The sequence below is a fragment of the Chlamydotis macqueenii genome, chromosome 3 (assembly GCF_036417535.1).
Source record: "Chlamydotis macqueenii isolate bChlMac1 chromosome 3, bChlMac1.mat, whole genome shotgun sequence".
Classification (NCBI taxonomy): Eukaryota; Metazoa; Chordata; class Aves; order Otidiformes; family Otididae; genus Chlamydotis; species Chlamydotis macqueenii.
This window is the reverse complement of record NC_141558.1, coordinates 66,317,129-66,334,651: the sequence shown is the minus strand read 5'-3', so window position 1 is coordinate 66,334,651 and position 17,523 is coordinate 66,317,129. Positions and strand designations below refer to the sequence as shown.

At 45.5% G+C, this 17,523-nt stretch overlaps 1 protein-coding gene across 3 annotated transcripts; it reads left to right on the top strand.

Annotated features, from left to right (window-relative positions):
• Positions 1-486: 486 nt before the first annotated feature.
• On the top strand, positions 487-17,107 carry ENTPD6 (ectonucleoside triphosphate diphosphohydrolase 6). 3 transcript variants are annotated; one of them, XM_086744200.1, is made up of 14 exons: positions 487-527; positions 2,769-3,109; positions 4,498-4,574; positions 5,361-5,504; positions 6,675-6,750; positions 8,347-8,382; positions 9,555-9,643; positions 11,013-11,092; positions 12,009-12,073; positions 12,430-12,531; positions 13,010-13,150; positions 14,040-14,096; positions 15,169-15,281; positions 15,534-17,107. In XM_086744200.1, the coding sequence occupies exons 2-14, from the start codon at positions 2,851-2,853 to the stop codon at positions 15,621-15,623; spliced, it is 1,329 nt and encodes a 442-aa protein (XP_086600326.1). In that variant the 5' UTR covers positions 487-527; positions 2,769-2,850; the 3' UTR covers positions 15,624-17,107. The 3 variants fall into 3 exon arrangements, with proteins under 3 accessions (XP_086600326.1, XP_086600328.1, XP_086600327.1); XM_086744201.1 differs by lacking the exon at positions 487-527 and adding an exon at positions 1,509-1,616; XM_086744202.1 differs by lacking the exon at positions 15,169-15,281.
• Positions 17,108-17,523: the final 416 nt, after the last annotated feature.

The following is a 17,523-nucleotide window of genomic DNA, read 5'->3' as shown; positions in this document are numbered from 1 at the left end:
CTGGACCTCACAAGGGGAGCAGGGGTTTAGTGACCTTATCACCTTTAGTGACCTACAGGCCCCCTCCCTAAATTGTACAGGCCCCGGGCTGCTCCACAGCTGCTTTCTGCCGGGCGCTCTCCGGCAGAGGTCTCCGCCCGGCACCTCCTCTCTGCTCCTCTCACCTCGGGGACGGTTCCCCTCACATCTTTCCCTCACACCTCTCTGCTTTTTGTGGCGTTTTGCCCCCTTTTTTAAGCACATTTTCCCCGGGGCGCCACCACTGAGGGGTTCACGCTGGGCCTTGCCGGGGGCGGGGGGGGGGGGGGGGTGGGGCTGGAGCTGCGGAATCGGCCGTATCCGGCGGAGGAGCCCCCGCGGTCAAGGCCGTCCCGGGGACCGGGCGCAGCCCCGCGGCGGCCGGGGAGCGGTGACGCGCACGCGGACGCAGCGCAGCCAACCGATCGGTACGGCCAGCCGCTCGGCACCGCGCCGGCGCAGTCGGAGGGGCGGGGCAGCGGCGTCGCCATGGCGGAGCCGGTGGCGGCGTGAGTGCGGGCGGCGGGTCGGGTCGGGTTGGGCGCGGAGGGTGCGGGGATCCCTGAGTGCGGGGGAGCGGCGGGCGGACAGGCGCCCCGTGGGCCGGATCGCGCCGGGCCGCCCGCGCTGAGAGGCCGCGGCGGGGCCGCGCAGGGCTGGGCTGCCGGCCGGCCTGTGCCGCCACGGGCACCGGCCCGACAGCCGGCTCCCGCCGGGTCCCCGCCCGCCTTCGGCCTCCCGGGCGGAAAGATTTTCCTTTGCAGCAAATCCCAGCGTCCCCTGACAAAGGCAGGGAAGAGCTGATCCCGGTTTCAGGAAGGTGGGGGTCGGGGGTTTACACTGGCCGACTGCTGCGCCTCCATCCCTCTCCTCCTTCCAGCCTCCCCCTTCCCGCGGCAGAGACCTCTGTGTCCTCCGAGGATCGTCCGGTGCCTGCTGCTTTCCTCCCGTGACACGGGTTTAGCTCTCGCGTAACTGCAGTTCATGGAATCATAGAATAGTTTGGGTTGGAAGGGGCCTTTAAAGGCCATCTGGTCCAACCCCCCTGCAAGGAGCAGGGACATCTGCAACCAGATCAGGTTGCTCAGAGCCCCGTCCAACCTGGCCTTGAATGTTTCCAGCGATGGGGCATCTACCACCCCTCTGGGCAACCTGTTCCACTGTGCCGCCACCCTCATTGTAAAAAAAATTTCTTCCTTATGTTGTTGAGGGGCTTTCTGGCACCAGGAAGACCGAACCAGCCACTCCCTGTATGTGCAGCAATTACCAGCTACATCTCTGTGCCTGTTGATAGAAGCCAGAAATTTTTTTTTTCCTTTTTTTTTTTTTTTTTTGCAATGCCATCTCCCCTGATTCTGTTTCATGACAGCCTATGGTTCCTTTATCCCTATGCTGATCTGTTCTTCATACGTATTTGTGCCTGTGGTTTTGCTTTCCTCCATTTTTATAAAATTTTGACTTACCCATTTTTGTCAATACACGGTAATCACCTTGAATTTAAATTCCTCCCTTCATGCCCTCTGTACACCTCCTGAATTTGTATCATCAACAGATTACATATGTGTCAAAATCTTGTTTTAAGTCAACTTCATCAACAGGTTTGCTTTCTCTTCTTCGTTACATTGTCAAAAAATGAAAGTTATAATGTAATTTGCTCCCCATAAATCAGCACTGACTGTTTTTTAATCCTCTGGATGATGTCATGGGGTGCTCATAGCTTTCTCGTGTTTTGCTTTGCTGTGGTTTGTTTCTTGGTATTGGAGCTGGGGGAGGGCACTCTAATTCCCTGGATCTTCCTTCTTGCCTTTTAAACACTGATTTTAAATGGTCCTTGTCCAATCTTCTGGGACCTCCTTCACCATCCAGGAACTAACAAAGATAACTGCAAATTATTCAGGTTGCCCAGAGAAGTTGTGGGATCTCCATCCTTGGCGGTTTTCAAGATGCAGTTGTATATACCCCTGAGCAACATGGAGGGTCCCCATAGCTGCCGTGCTTTGAGCAGGAGGTTGGATGAGAGATCTCTTGAGGTCCCTTCCCACCTCAGTTACTGTATTTAGCTTCTCTGACCTCTCCTTACTCTGCTTCTTCTTAGGCCTCAGTAGCAGGTTTATGCAGCTTCATATCTTGAAATCAGCTGTAGATCTCAATGACATGCTGAAGGAGGATGGATATGTTCCTTCCTCCGAACCATTGGGGAAGTAGTGTGTGGTCTCATAGGCATCCAGCAGCCGTGGCGGCATTTGATGGTTAGGACAAGCAAAGTAGAAGAAAAGGATTTTGCTGCTAGGTCCAGTTTTACAAGGGATTCACAGGTGAATCCCACTTTTGAATGCAGGATTCTACACTGACCTGCTGGAATATATGTAAGCATTTAACTGCAAGTTTCCCTGGGTTACTTGAGATAGATTTGAGCACTGAAGGTGCTCATTTGAGGCTGGTATCTCAGTCTTACTCCAGATGCTGAAGGAGCTGCAGACATAAATCCTTTTACTTGCCAGCAGTGGTCTGTCACTCCGTGCCTGGAAGTTTTTTTACCAGGTTGTTTGTTGCAGTGACTTACTGCTCACTTTGACTATCGTGCTCAACTTTCTCATCGCAGATCTAAACCAATTAACAGTTAAGTATTTAACTAATGCTCAGGTCAAGTTTACTCCTGTAAGTCCCTTGTCAAATAACCATCATACTTTTAGATCCTTTCAGCAGGTTTAGAAAATGGAACATATCTTTTTTTTTTCTGTTGAATATAGGAGTGATGTGGAAACCACCTGTTCTGTGTGAAGTACAAGAAAGAAAACATTTGATAAAGGGAAGAAACAAAACATCTGATAAATGGAAGCCATGAAGATATCAAAGCGGTTCTTCGCTTTTGGGATTTTGGCATGCATAGCTATTTATGTTGCATACATAAAATGGCACTTGGATTCCAAACCAATCATTGGAGCAACAGAAGGAGCTGCTGAAAGCAAGGGAGACGAACGGAACCATCAGGCACTGAGCACAGATCTCTCAGTCTTTTATGGAATTATGTTTGATGCAGGCAGCACAGGAACTCGTATCCATATTTTTAAATTTACACAGCAGCCAAAAGGTATGGCCTACACATTGCACGATAGCTTAATTCTTCTGTAACGTATGGGGTAGATTGTTGATGATTCTTTTCTCGGGATTTCTTGAACAAACATGCTTCAGCTCTTTCTAGAGAGCCATCAGGAATTATATTATGGTCCAAGCATATGGGTTTGGATGAAATTTTGAAAACATTCAACAGGAAGAAAATGCTGTAATATCAGAATGTGAACTAAATAGCAGCTGTATGTTTAGAACAGTCCCTCAAAGAAGAGCAATTTTTCATCACACTGCTTGGTGGAAGAAAGAGTTATAAGCTCAGACTGTCTTATTCCACCAAATTTTCACCATGACATTGTTGGCTGTCTCCATTTCCTGGTGGTGAGGTGCTTCTCTCTGCATTGTCTGGTTAAGTGCATCTTTGGCTTCAGTGTTGGATTTAAATTGCAGAACTTCACTGTTTGATTAAAATTCCTCTGTATTGCGTCTGGACAGAAAGCACTGCCCAGAAGCGACACAGAAGTGTATGAAAAAGCCCTAGTTTTTCTCTGGAGTTGTAAGCTTCATTTGTTTAGGTGTTGCAAGCTCCTCCTATTTGTGAAACTCTTAAAGATGAAAGAACCCATGTGAATGCTGTTAGCAGGTGATCTGAGGATGCTTTTGAGGATTAGCCATGTGGTGTATGGTGTGACTGGCCTCTGGGGAGCACCTTAGGTTTGCAGAATGGGCTAGTGTAAGGCTTAGCCACCAAAGGCGTTAAGCAGCAGCCTGTGGATTTCCTTCATTCTTCTTTCAGTGTATTCCCAAATATTTGCTTCTTCCTTGCCTGCTTCTCTTTAAACATAATTTCAGAATATGTTGCAAGAAACTTTATGGAGTGTAGTTAGGTACAGGAAGAGGGTGTTGTCAAACTCATGTTGTCTTGCCTGCAAGTTCGTATAATTGTCTGTACTGTGGGTTTCCAAAATAGTTAGGTCTGGCTCCCTCTGCTGCCATTGCAAATGGTTGTAAAGATTCAACTGAGTTTTGCTGGAGTCAAGTTTAGCCAGAACAGAGCACGCTGAAACTGGGTGTCTTTGTTATCGGTGCAGTTTGGAAAGTTGCACGTGGCAGGTGTAAGGGCTCAAAGAGAACTTGCACCCATCTGGCGACTGGCTGATGTGCCTGAAAAATGGGTGCATAGTGGACAGCAGCACCTGAAAAAATAATCATGACTTTTAAAAATGGGTTTCTCGGGAGCTAATTACATAGCAAGGGCTGTATTTAAAGTTTGGGTGGCTGTTGGTAGTTTATTAGACAGAGGGTTCAGTTGACTTTCATTAGCACATAGGGATGTAATTCATAGACTGATTTTGTGTATATGCAAATTTATTAGTACATTACTTATTTTGGAATACTGCTTTTGAACAGGGACTCCCAAATTAACCCATGAGACGTTTAAAGCACTGACGCCAGGTCTATCTGCATATGCCGATGACGTTCAAAAGGTAATTTTGTTTCTGTTACTGTAAAAGTATGTGTGCCAGAACCCTCTGTTCTTGATATGCCCTGCAAATCACATCTTGCTGTGGAGCTGTCTCAGTTCAGCGAAGTGTCTGTGAGTGATACAAGTCCACAGTAAAAGTTGGTCAGCATGCAGAGAAGCAAGGAACAGAACACATCTAGTTCTGCTTGGTGATGTTGTTAGTTAAGCACAGTAGAAGTTTTTTCCTATCTCTGCCTTAAGAATTCTGATGATCTTAAGAAAATTATAAAAGACCTGTGTTGGACTGCAGCAGAGCCTTCTCCAAAAGTGACCAGAATTGAATTTTCAAGGAAATAGTATAAAAAGCAGGCCAAGTACTAAGTGACTTATCTCCTATCTCCCTTAACTTCTGGCTTGCAGGGATTTAGGGACTTCCTGAGCCAGACTTACACCCAGCTCATAGTGTTTTACAGCTCCAAAGGGCTTTTTTTTTCCCTAAAGATTTGTCATACTCCGTTTTGAACCTTTTCTAGCCAGAACATTCAGTGGCAGAGAGTTCTATGTCACTGTTTGAAAAAGTGACTCTTCCTGTTTGTTTTTGACCAGTTGCTGGATAATCCCCATTATATCCATCAGGTCTCACTTTGTAGGAGATAGTGAGTCCTCCACCTTCTCCTGATCCCTTGTTATATTTACTTGTCTCTGTTCCACGTTTACAGTGAGTCATACCTCTGATCACCCTTTTGCCTTTCCAAGAAAGGCAGAGTTTCTAAGATGCCTTTTTTTTTGGTTCTTTCTCTGTTCACAGAGTGGCCAGGGAATAAAAGAGCTCCTGGAGGTGGCAAAGAAGGAAGTTCCTGTGGAGCTGTGGAAGTTTACTCCTCTGGTCCTAAAAGCCACAGCTGGCCTACGTTTGCTACCAGGAGAGAAAGCTCAGAAGCTGCTGGATAAGGTACTATTTCTTGTCTTTCCATTTGCTTTCCAGAAATTTTATAGCAAAATTTGGCCTTTTCAGTGTGAGGCTCATACTCCTTTATCTTCACTTACATGAGCCATTCCTACCGTTTAACTCTGAAAGCAACGCAGAGCTACCTGATCTCAGATAGGGTTGGGGAGAGAAATTGTGTGAGTATAAGCACAGAGGAATGGTGACAGCTCCAAATAAGCCTAGAGATGACATGTAACGTAACAACTGTAATGAGATATGCCTAACAGTCACCACAGGCTTGTTTTTATTAGACGTGTTTGTTGGCGTTTTTGACCAGGATCCTGCTATTTTGAGAACAACAGCTCTCTGCTGTTTGATTGGTCACGTTACCAGCCTGCTGCTGCAAGGTTGTTCCTTTACATTGATTGGAAAGAATGTAAATTGTATTTATAGGCATGTAAAATATATTTACTATTTTAAAATGTTATAAAAATAAACAGAATATTATGTTCTAGACCTTACAGCTATGGGAAAAGCTTATTAAGTGTGCACTAAGTGTACTCTTTTCCTAAGCAATAATTGGAAGGAAGAAACGTGGTGTGGTTGAAACCAATGCCTGTATTGTTCTCTGCTGCCTGCAAGCTGGCCTATTCTTTTCCACACTGAATTTCAGCTGGAACTGCTGCATTTATTACTTTAAAGGACTCTGGAAACCTAGGGCTTTGCTGCCTCATGTAGGATGTAATGTAGAGGACTTCTAACAACCAACATGCTTCTATTAAAAATGCTGTTCCCTGGAGCATTCCTGAAAGCCAGGCTGTCCATCTCCTGCCTCTCCCATGCATGTATAATAATACCCTGTGGGTCGCCAGTTGCAGCAAAGTAAACTGAGTTCCCTTCCCTACTTATATCCATCCCTTGTTAATGGCATTTCTGAGCAGTCTTCATGCCTGAAAACCCACACTTCCATCCCGGTCTCTACACCAAACTGCAGAGGCAGCGTGTAAATCGCTGACCTTTTATAGCAGAGTGCAGGCTGATGCTTGTTGGGCTCTTGAAATTCAAAGTGGTGAGCAGCAGTCAGGATCTGGACTAAGAAGAGGAACAGTTTTGTAGAACTGGAGTTTTAAAAAAAACTTGATATCCAGCTGAAAAATAAGGTTTCTCTGAGTGTAGCTTTTGTCTGAACTACAGGTGAAGGAGATTTTTCAGGCCTCCCCGTTCTTCGTGAGGGACAACTGCGTGTCGATAATGAATGGAACTGATGAAGGTAGGCTAACTTCTGGAGACTTTCTGCGATCCTGGAGAATCCTGCTGCACTGTGACAAGTCCCCACTCACTGTAGTGGGAACCCACATGCAGCAGGTTTGACGCAATTTTCACGCTGCCTCAGGCAGTGCCTGCCAAAGAGATCTTCTGCTACATTTTCCAATGTAAAGTCCTGAACTCTGTTCCAATTTTTGAAGCTCTGAGCGCTGGGCAGTTCCTGTGGGATCACCAGGAAGCTACTGTGCATTCAGTACTTCTGGAAAGTTTCCAAATATCTGTTTGTTGAGATGGTCTTCAGCAACTGGTTTTGCACACCCTGCTTTTGACAATATTCATCAGAGCTTTCTGGAAGTATTTGATCATAATGTTGATTATAACTGATCTAATGAGAGTGATTGTGAATTCAGTCTTAAAAAATGTTACATAGAGAAGAAAATGCATGCTGAAGTAAGTTGATGCTCATCAAAAAAGTGCTGAGAACAGAACCCAGAATTGGTCTTGATTTAAAATAATTTGAAGAAACATACCTAAATTCTAAGTAACTGAGTGTTCAAATGTGTTTTAAATCTGCTTAGAAACCAAACTTTAAAATATCTGGAGCTGTTTGGAGCTGTTTATGAGTTTCTTCTTTACTGCTTAATGGAAGAAAGACATTGTAGTTCTTTTTGTTTTGTTTTAAAATCATTAATAGCAGTGACAGCCTTGGTTCAGCCAAGGGTTGAACTGGACCATGTTCCCTAGCATGCCTTGAGTTTTAACCACATGGATAAATATTTGAATTTGTTAACATAAGGCCCATTAATTAATCTAATTTATGGAGAAAATGTTTATAAAACAAGAAGAGGACAGAAACAGTGTGGCTCACAGAAATGCTTAGAGGAAAATAAGAAAAATTAGACCACTGAAAAGATATAAATTCTTAGTATTCAAAAGGGAAGTTGAGTTCCTGACATCAAACAAAAACCCCACCAGTGGATGTTTTCCTGGAAAATGAATAATGTGAGTGTCAGTCATTTCCTTGTCTTTTAGCTAAGGACTGAAGCCTTTGTGATTTCTCGCCTAAGGTTTTGACCTGTGAAATGCAGAGTTCTGTAGACGTTTCATATATGGGGCTTCTCTTCCAAATATCACACAGGCTCTGATATAGAAGGTCATTCTCTTTGTTTAAGTCATCTAATCTTGGGTTTTGGCAGCCGTTGACAGTTGTGGGAACGCTGGCTTTGGGGCAAGGTGGATCAGGGGGGCTCAGCAGAGCCAGTCTTGTTCACGCTCCTTTGAAGGTCCTTCTTGCTTAGCTCTCAGCTAGACATCCTTTGGAGATCTTGTATTGGAAGTCCTCGATTTGTGAAAGGGGACAAGGGAGCTTGTGGCAGAGGGTCTCTGGTGTCTCTGTTGTTGGATGACAAGCTCTAGTTTGCTGATTGTTTTGGTTAGACAGTGCAGTTAAACTGTATGAGAAAACTTAAAAATGCCTCCAGCTAAACAGATCCTAAAGCAGGACAACCTTGTAAAATGGCTCAACTTATTTGTTACTGTTGTTAGATAAAATGAAACGGTGTAATCTAACAGTGTGTCTTCCGAATCTTTTCATTATTAGGTACTTCAGCCTGGATCACAATAAATTTTTTAACAGGTATGTGTACATAAGCATGTGCCTAAAGATATGACCGATGCTGTGAAATTCATGCTGTTTTCTGCCCCTGCATGAGATTTGCTCATTCATTGGGTTGGAGTGGGAGAAAGAAGAATCTAGGAATAAGTCAGCAGTTGATTTTGGCCTGGCCTATTTAAGTCGTTAGTATTTTGGCCATTTACTTGACAGAGTGAGGAGTTTAATCCCTTTTTCCTAGATGTTTAATGTAGCCTTTCTTTCAATTCCCTGTACAGTACCAAAGTGTTTTATTCCTTTTTAGAGTCTGCCACTAGCTCTAGCTGAGTTTTTGATGTGGATATTCTAGCCGTGCTTGGCAGCTGCACAAATTGAAAGAAAGTGCTGTGCTACTTCCTTACGGGTTTGTAACATAGAAATACTGCAAGTGTTTGCATTGCTGAGTTAGGAAAGGGTAGCTGCAGAGTAAAGAAAAAACTAAGCTGAAGCCCTCTCTGACAATAAGTAAAGCGGTCTGCTGTCCAAGTGTTCTCTTCAGCTCACACAGTGTGTGGAGCAATATAAAAAGTGCTCCAAAGCTTTTTATGCTCAGAAAGGTCAAAGATCTTAAAACATGAGCTGTGATGACGTATACAGAAGTACTTGACACAAACTAGTCGTGTGAGGAAGGTGTATTTGAAGGATCTAGCTGAGAAGAACTTTATTTAAACGAGAAGAGAGGTCTGGGCTGGCACCAGAAAGAATTCCAAGAGAGCTGAGTCTCTTAGGCCAGCTCTTTTCAGTCTGTCATCCTTTTGGCTGTAGGAATCTGAAAAATATCACTAAGGGATCAGGGAGAGGCGGCCAAGAAAACCACATTCCTCTGTGTTACAAAGTGGTTACCAGAGCAGAGTTTGCAAAAGGGTCCTTGCATCCACTGAAAAATGTTTCGGCATCCAATAACCAAAGCTGCTGTAATTAGGGCATGAAGATCCACCAGAGAAATAAGAGAAACTCTGTCACTTGAAGATTTTTCGGGTCACTCTGATAAAGCCAAAATAAGTGCCCAGTAGATGATGGTATAATTTAGTGCTGGCTGGAAGCTGACAGATGGAGTTAGATTGTCCTCTTTCTTTACCACTGTACTTCTGGTTTTGTTCCTAGCCAGTTTCTCACAGTGCCCACCATGGCTTTCTCTGTTCTGTCGCACATTTCAGGTAGCCTAGATGATCCACAGAAGAGAAGTGTAGGGATGCTGGATTTGGGTGGTGGATCAACACAGATCACCTTCCTTCCACGCACCGAGGTAATGTGAACGTGCACACTGTTGGGAAATGATGGTGCAGAAATCAGTAACTGCTCAGATTTGTTTCCCTTGGAAACAGACCAAGAGTTTGTCAGTGTGAGATGAAGTCACACTTTGGACAGAAAAGCCCAGGTCACTTGGTCACATCTACCTTGTTACAGTCAGTCTTGGAGGCATCCTCAGCTCTTTGTCAGTCCTCTTACTCCAACTCCATGGGTTGGTAGTGCATGTGGTGAATACACCAGAGCTGCTTTATCTTGGGGAAAATGCAGGGTTCGCTTGACTGTCTTAAACCTTGACTCTCAGTATGTGCTGCTTACAATGAAGAACTCAAAACAATGCTGTTAATGAATTCAAGTCCAACATTTGGCCTATGTTGAGTTTTAAGAACACAATAAGATGCCTTCTCAATCCTTGCTTCTGGTTTTCCTGAGTTCACGCATTTGCAAGTGAACGCTAAGGAGCAGCAGCTATTATGCAGTAAAAAGTATATGCTGATGTTTGTCATTTCAGCTTCCTGTTGTGGCATTTTTATAGGTGTTCTGTGAGCTGGAAGCCCTGCGGGCGTGAAGTCGTAAGGCTCTGGCCCGAGCAGAGATACTGTTCATAGTAAAGCTGCACAAAAGCAGAGGATAGAGGTGCTGGATCTAGTGTCCCAGCCTGGGCTGATCAAGACATTGTGCTCTCCCAGCAGAATAACAGGGGATGTGAAGAGTCCAGGGCATGGAAATTCTGGACTTAGAGATGGTGTTAAGATATGAGCAGCATGAATAGCATTGTGGCCTGAGCTTTTTTCCCCACAAACAAGCTAGCCATGCTGGTGTGCTTGGGGAGGAGGCTGCACAGTGCTTTAGATAATTACCCTTTCATTTCTTCAGACCCCAGGCTGGTCCTCACTCTGTTCCTTGGCAAACACAGTGATGTGCTTTTTCTCTGGCTTGTGGAGATTCACAGCTCAATTCACTTGGGTAGGAAGTTAACGCGTGCCTGGCTTTCATATTATTTTGCACACAGTTTTCCCTAGTAGAGATCATGTGAAGAGGCAGTTGCTGTAGCCTTTTGACAAAAGCAGTTAAGAGCTGGAATAAAGATTCCTTTTTAATTAAAATAATTCTTTTATACAATTTGATGTGGATACAAATAGAAACGTAACCAGTTTAAACTCTGCCCTGTGAAGACACAATTTAGCTCGAAATGTTGTGGCTGTCTCGTGTATCAGCGGTCAAATCAAAATACTTGGAAATTCTTCATTTGTCTCTGAACCATGCTAGGGTTGTTTCATGTTTTTCCTAATGTTTTGGAAGATTGTATCATTGATGTTTGCTGCAGCTGGCAGAAATCTTGCAGTGACATCTTTTTCTCCCTCCAGGCAACTCTCCAGACATCACCAGCTGGCCATACAACTTCATTTCAGATGTTTAACAACACCTACAAGCTGTATTCATACAGGTTGGTTGTGGGAAAGGGAGCACGCTGTAGACATAGAAGCTTTCTATGAAGTCAGTGAGATCTAGGTGTTTTGCTGAAGCAAGGTCCTTGCAAATGAGTACTGGGAAGAAGAAGCGGAGAAACCTGAGCCATGTCATTGTGGTGGGTTGACCTTGGCTGCCCGCCAGGTGCCTGCCAAGCTGCTGTATTACTCCTTCTCCACCAATGGGACAGGGGGAAGAAAATACAACAAAAATATAACAAAAAGCTCGTAGGGCAAGATAAGGGCAGAGAAGTCACCAGTTACGATCATGGGCAAAACAAACTCAACTCAGAGAAGTTAATTTAATTTATTGCCAGTAAACAGTAGGATAATGAGAAATAAGAACAAAATCAAAACCACCTTCCCCCCACTCTCCCTTCTTCCCAGGCTCAGCTTAACTCCCAGGTGTTCTACCTCTTCACCCCTGAGTGGTTCAGGGGGATGAAGAATGAAGGTTGCAGTCAGTTCATCATTTGTCTCTGCCACTACTTCCTCCTTGCTGTCTTTCCCTGTTCCCAGTGTTCTGGGCAGAGGGAAACAGCCTCTTCCCACCTTTGTTTGTTGCGGGTTGTGTTTGGGCTTGAAAAGAGTAAATCCTGAATGCTAGAGGCTGTGCTGCCTTTGGGGAGGGTAGGAGGAAGGTTAGGGGAATGCCTTCAGCATTCCCAGTTCTTCAAGAGACAGATTACAGTTGACAGCTGTTGCCTGTGCTTTTTCAAAGAGAGATTATCCCTCTCGGTAAGGGTAACGTGAGAGCAGGTTGTCACACTGTTCCCCTTATGTGCATTAGCTGCTGGAAACATGCAGAGGAGACTGGCATGTCCCAGCCAGGTTGTCAGTGGAGTATCAGAGAAAGGATGTTTGTTGCTCACAGCAGCTTTTATCCCTTTGCAGTTACCTGGGACTCGGGCTGATGTCAGCAAGGCTCGCCATTTTAGGAGGAGTTGAGGGAAAACCCTGTAAGTTATGGGCACTCCTCCAGTCTTGGCTCTGAGCGTAGGGTATGTAGCTCTGTTGTTGTGGGGGGAGGAGTTGTCTGTCCCCTTCCCACTGGGCTGAAGGTTCCTGAGTGGTAAGTGGTCTCTTGTCACAATGGCTGGGTGCATTTGAGATGAATGCAGGAGGTGACACTGCTAGATCCCAGGAGACCTGGATTCTTGCCAGCCCTGTGGGGCCATGGGACATCTGAGCCACGACTGGGGCTTGGAGGTGCCTTCCTGAGGCTGTGGGACAGTTTGGAGCAGGGCAAGGGGGGAGGGATCTAAAATTAACTGCTTGTGTTTTTCTCTGATGTGGCTTTGTTTCACTTCTGCAGTAGGAGAAGGGGAGGAATTGATCAGCCCTTGCTTACCACCTGGCTTCAAATCTGAATGGCAACATGCTGAAATAGTGTACAAAATTAAAGGAGAGAAGGCAGGTATAGTGATTTATCACTCTTCCTATCTAGGCTAGCATGCTGTTAGCACGGTAAATGATACACTCTGGGCCTCTCAGAAAGACACTAGGTTCTCTGTTTATTGTTCTGTCTGGCTCCTCTGCTGTTGAAGAGATTCTGCTGCTCTTTCCTCTCCTGCCATGGTGTGTCTGTCCAGTCAGTACAGCTGCTGGTAGTAATGCAGGCAGAGCTGAGTAATCCCTGAAGAGGTCTTTCACAGTCCTTCTGCCTCAAAGATGTTGTCCATCTCTGATCTATCGCATACTTAGTCCCAGCCTGAGGATGATTAAGTGTTGCCGCTGGAAGAAGCAGCAGATTTCAGTGCTCTGTGAAGAGCTTGTAAGAATTTACAAAGTGCTATTGTGCAAAAGGGAGCCTGTTTCCTGGCAGATCCTAAATAAATTGTATGTATATTTAACTCTCTGCCTATACTATGGTGAGTTTCTTTGCCTTCTTTTAGGTGAGCCTCTGTATGAGTCTTGCTCTAACAAAGTGGCAGAGATGCTCTACAAAAAAGTGCATAAAGCCGAGGAAGTGAAGGACTTGGATTTTTATGCTTTCTCCTACTACTATGACCTTGCAGCAGAGGTTGGTCTCATTGGTACGTTTGCTCCTGTTTTCATTTCACTTTAAATGACAAGTTGTGGAAGAAATGGTAACACTTACACGCACTGTGATGCTTTGCTAAGCTGTTATGGAACGTAGTCTTTTGTTACACTGCTGTGCAGCGTTGGTCTCAAATGGGTATTGAATGCCATTGAATTTCTATAGGGAAGGGACTGGGGCTGTGAAATAGGACCTGCAACTTCTGGTAATTGCTTTTAAAACAAACTGTCTGCATTTGAGAAATCAGTGGTGTCTGATTAACTCTGCAATCCAAAATAGAGAAAAGCCCTCATAACGATAAACAAATTTCTTAGGCGGTTAAGGAAATCCCACTTGCAACCTTGGGCTGTGTGTTTTGCTTCACTGACCTTTGTAGATGGAATGAAGATTTTCAGGTATTCAGAACGCGGCCCATCTCTTCTCCAGTGAGATGCTGGTGTACAGAAGGCTGTTGTGTTCAGTGGTAGAAAGCAGATGATGAGGTCTCAAGCTAGTATGGACAAACATACCCCTCCTCCTCAGCCACTTTGTTCTACAAATAATTTCAGATTTAATGTGTTGCAGAGCACCACTGCCCTGTCACATCTGGTCAAAGGCATTAACTGTGTTCAAGCATCACAGGGCAGGGCAGCACCAACATGGGAACAAGGTGAGAGAGTCTGCGTTTCTTTAGGAAATGAGGCTGAAAGTTCTTCATAAAACGAAGCTTTTCCATCTATACTAAGAATCTTTTAAAGGTTCTTTTTACCTTTAAAGCAAGTGTGAGTTTTGTCATTGATTTCAGTGGCTCAAGGTTTGATTTCCGTACAACTTTTAGGACTTGACTCTACGATTGTCTTTATACAAAAACCATAGCAGACCACATTTATTTTTTTTTCCTTTAGATAAAGAAAAAGGAGGAAGCTTAACTCTCGGTGACTTTGAAATTGCAGCTAAATACAGTGAGTAAAATACAATCAAGCAGGACTGGTAATTGTGTGTGAATTCATACCCAGGTGGTAAATGTGTGGCATGCTAAGAAGCCTTCTTTTTTGTTTTAAGTAAATAATGAGTATCTCTCTTGATCACCTCTCTCCATAGCATCTCACCAACATTCCTGCATGTTTCTGAAAATCTCAACTATTTTTATATTAATTCTTGTCTTTGCAGTCCACATAAGACACATCTTATAATACTTGTATTTGAAAATTCTCTCTGAAATTACCAATAAACTTGCCAGTTAACGGTTGTCCTGAAATCATGCTTTCCAAATAGATGTGGGGGTTCTCATCCTGTCAGCATAAGCTGTTCTAATCTGGTTTAATTTTTCTTTTTGTCTCAAGATTTGTTCATATGCTTGGTTGTTAATCAGAGAAGAAGGAAAACTGGTTCATAGCTTTTCGCTTCATCAGCTGCAGAGAGAACTGCCTACACAGATTTACAAATGTAAACATTCTTTTCTTAATACCACAAACTCAGGCTTTGATCAAACTGACATGAGGCTTTTTGGTAAAATTTATGAATGACTGGACAATTGTTGCAGCTCTGATTTCTGGACTACAATTTGTATAATTCATCCTGAGAAAGGAAGTGGGGTTTATTTTGGTTTTGTCTTTTATTTTTCTTTTTTTTTTGTCTTTTCTTTTGTCTTTTTCTTTTCTTTGATTTTGTCAACATCTGTTGCATGCTTGTGCTCAAGAAACGTAACACACCTCAGGTTGCAGAGATTTTTAAAGGTTTGAAGTCGATAGAAGAAAAGTTGGAGGCCCTTTTAATCTGTTCCCAGAGAGATACAAGAAACTCGTCTGTCTTAGAGGAGAAACAGAATGCCTTGATCTTCCTTCCAGTATGCCAAAGCTTTGTGCTTCTGCTAACATGTGCTTGTCATTTCAACCCCATTGTAACAGGTTCCATCTCTGCGCAACTCAACTGACAAGAGGTGTTTTGTGGATTCATTTGAGGTTTTTCAAAGCTGGGCTGATCTTAGGCCTGGCTGCACAGTGCGCATTCAGAAAGTGTTTTCTTTCTCCTTAGTGTGTAAGACCATGGAAATCAGCCCCGGAAGCAGTCCTTTTCTCTGCATGGACCTCACGTATATCACCTTCCTCCTGCAAGAGCTGGGCTTCCCAAAAAGCCAAGTCTTTAAGGTGATGCGCAAAAGGGATTGCTGAGGAGAGTGGGCAGGAGGGTGCCGAGGCGTTAGTTGTCATGCCAGTAGCTCGGTCCTTGATTTGCCTTTGTGCTGCAACACATGCTCTGTGACTGGGGGTGGAGGGACGCTGTCCCCACCATGATGATAACTGGTTGTGATAACCTTCAGCATTGTATTCACCTTGCATGCTTCTCCTTCTCCCAGAGAATTATGGTTTAACTTATTTGCGTGGTTGTTTTTTTTCCAGCTTGCCCGGAAAATTGACAATGTTGAAACAAGCTGGGCATTGGGAGCCACTTTTCATTACATTGACTCACTCAATAGACTGCAGTACTAAAGCTCCTTGAAGGTGACTTTTGGGAATCTTGGTTTTTGGAAGCCCAACACGGGAGAATCTGTTGAAGGGCCTGCTTTTGGCTTCTGGAGTCCTTTGGGAGGTTGTCATAAACCAGGCCCCTTTCCTCCCTTGCCAAGTCGTCTCCATCACTACCTGTTTTTTACAGTGCAGAGTAACAAGTACAGCAATTGACTTGGCAGCATCTGGGGTCAACTTGTAAAACCTGATCATTGCTGAAGGAAAACTAGGACTCTGCAGGACATCTATGATCTCTATGAGAAAAATACACCTTTTTGGAATATGCCTGTACTATGTGCTTGCACTGTGCTGAAGTCCCTGTAGGAAGTGGTCGCTCCAGAAGGAACTCTTTACTGTCTTGATTTCAGGGGTTTTTTTCAGGGTTTTTTTCCTGTTTGTTAGCAGTTTTCAGTGATTATTTTTGTTTTACTACTTCAGTGTTTGAAGGTGAACTTGTGTGTGTGTGCGTGCCAAGACAGTGCATTTACACAGATGTGCTGCTGACAGGCAGCAGCTTTGAAATGCGATGTGGAAGTCTCAGCTCTGCTTCCCACTTGCTGAACTAGCAAAGCTCCGGAGCGCTCTAGAAACTGGATGTGGACTTAGAGGCATAAATCAGAGCCTGTATGCCCTCTAAGGGTAAAGCCTACAGCCTAAAGCTGGTTCCTTGCCTGCTGGGAGATGGATGGTGGACAACAACATCAGATTTGCTGGATGTAGACGAGCAAGGCCGAGGAGTTGGGTACAGGGCTAATGATGGATTTGACAGTTCTAGATTCGGTCAGGGTAAGAATCCTAGAATCACAGAATGGTTAGGGTTGGAAGGGACCTTCAAAGGTCATCTAGTCCAACCCCCCTGCAAGGAGCAGGGACATCCCTGACTAGATCAGGTTGCTCAGAGCCTCATCCAACCTGGCCTTGAATGTCTCCAGGGATTGGTGGAACAAGAGGCAGCCACAAAAATAAACCCTGAGCACAGCTTGTGGGACTTCACAGACATTTGTGCCTTGGCCAGGTTGATGCAGGGCCTAGGATGAGTGCATTTACGTGGTGTTTTGGGTGCCGCTTCCTGCAGACGCATCTCACTTTTGGAAATGAATGTATTGTGGTTGCACTGAGCCGTGGCAGGGGAGCTGCAATGCACCACTCCAACAGTGCCCTGTGCGGGGGCCGGAAGCCATCTCAGAGGCAGTGGGAGCTGGAGAGGCCATGCTGCGCTATTTGTAATCGAACCGTGGACTTGTGGTGTAATTGTATGGATGTTTAGAGCAGACCCGAGTGGTCTTTTGAGGGTGCTGAAGAGCCCAGCTTCCCGGAGAGCCAGCAGTGCCTGCCCTGACTCACGGGCTCACGGCTGCAGCCTCGTCCTTGCCCTGGGGCAGCGAGACGTGGCATGGCGGCTCTGCAGCTGAGTGTACACTTGAACCCCACCGTCCTGACAATAAAACCCCAATTTAAAATGAAAACGTGGTGGTGGTGTGGTTTTTAGTGCCAAAGCGTGCAGGGTGGCTGGCTTGAGAAACAAATGCCCTGAATCCGCCCCAGTCCCCTCATGCCATTGCAGTCCTTCCACCATCCCCGTCCTCCCCATGCCATCCCTGCCCCCTACACGCCATCCGTGTCCCCTCAAGCCGTTCCCGTCCCCTCACACCATCACAGCCCCGCACCCTCCCGGGCCAGGGGCGGGCGGCAGGGTACCCCCCCCCCGCCACTCCGCCCCCCGTGCCGCGGCCCGCCCGGGCGCTGCGGGGCTGGAGCTGTGCGGGCGGCCGCTCCCCTCACCGGGGGCCGGGCCGTGCGGGACCCCGCCTCGTTGGCGGGCGGCGGAGGCGCAGGCGCGGCGGCTCCAGGTCCGGGTCCGGCTGCGGCAGAGCCAGAAGCG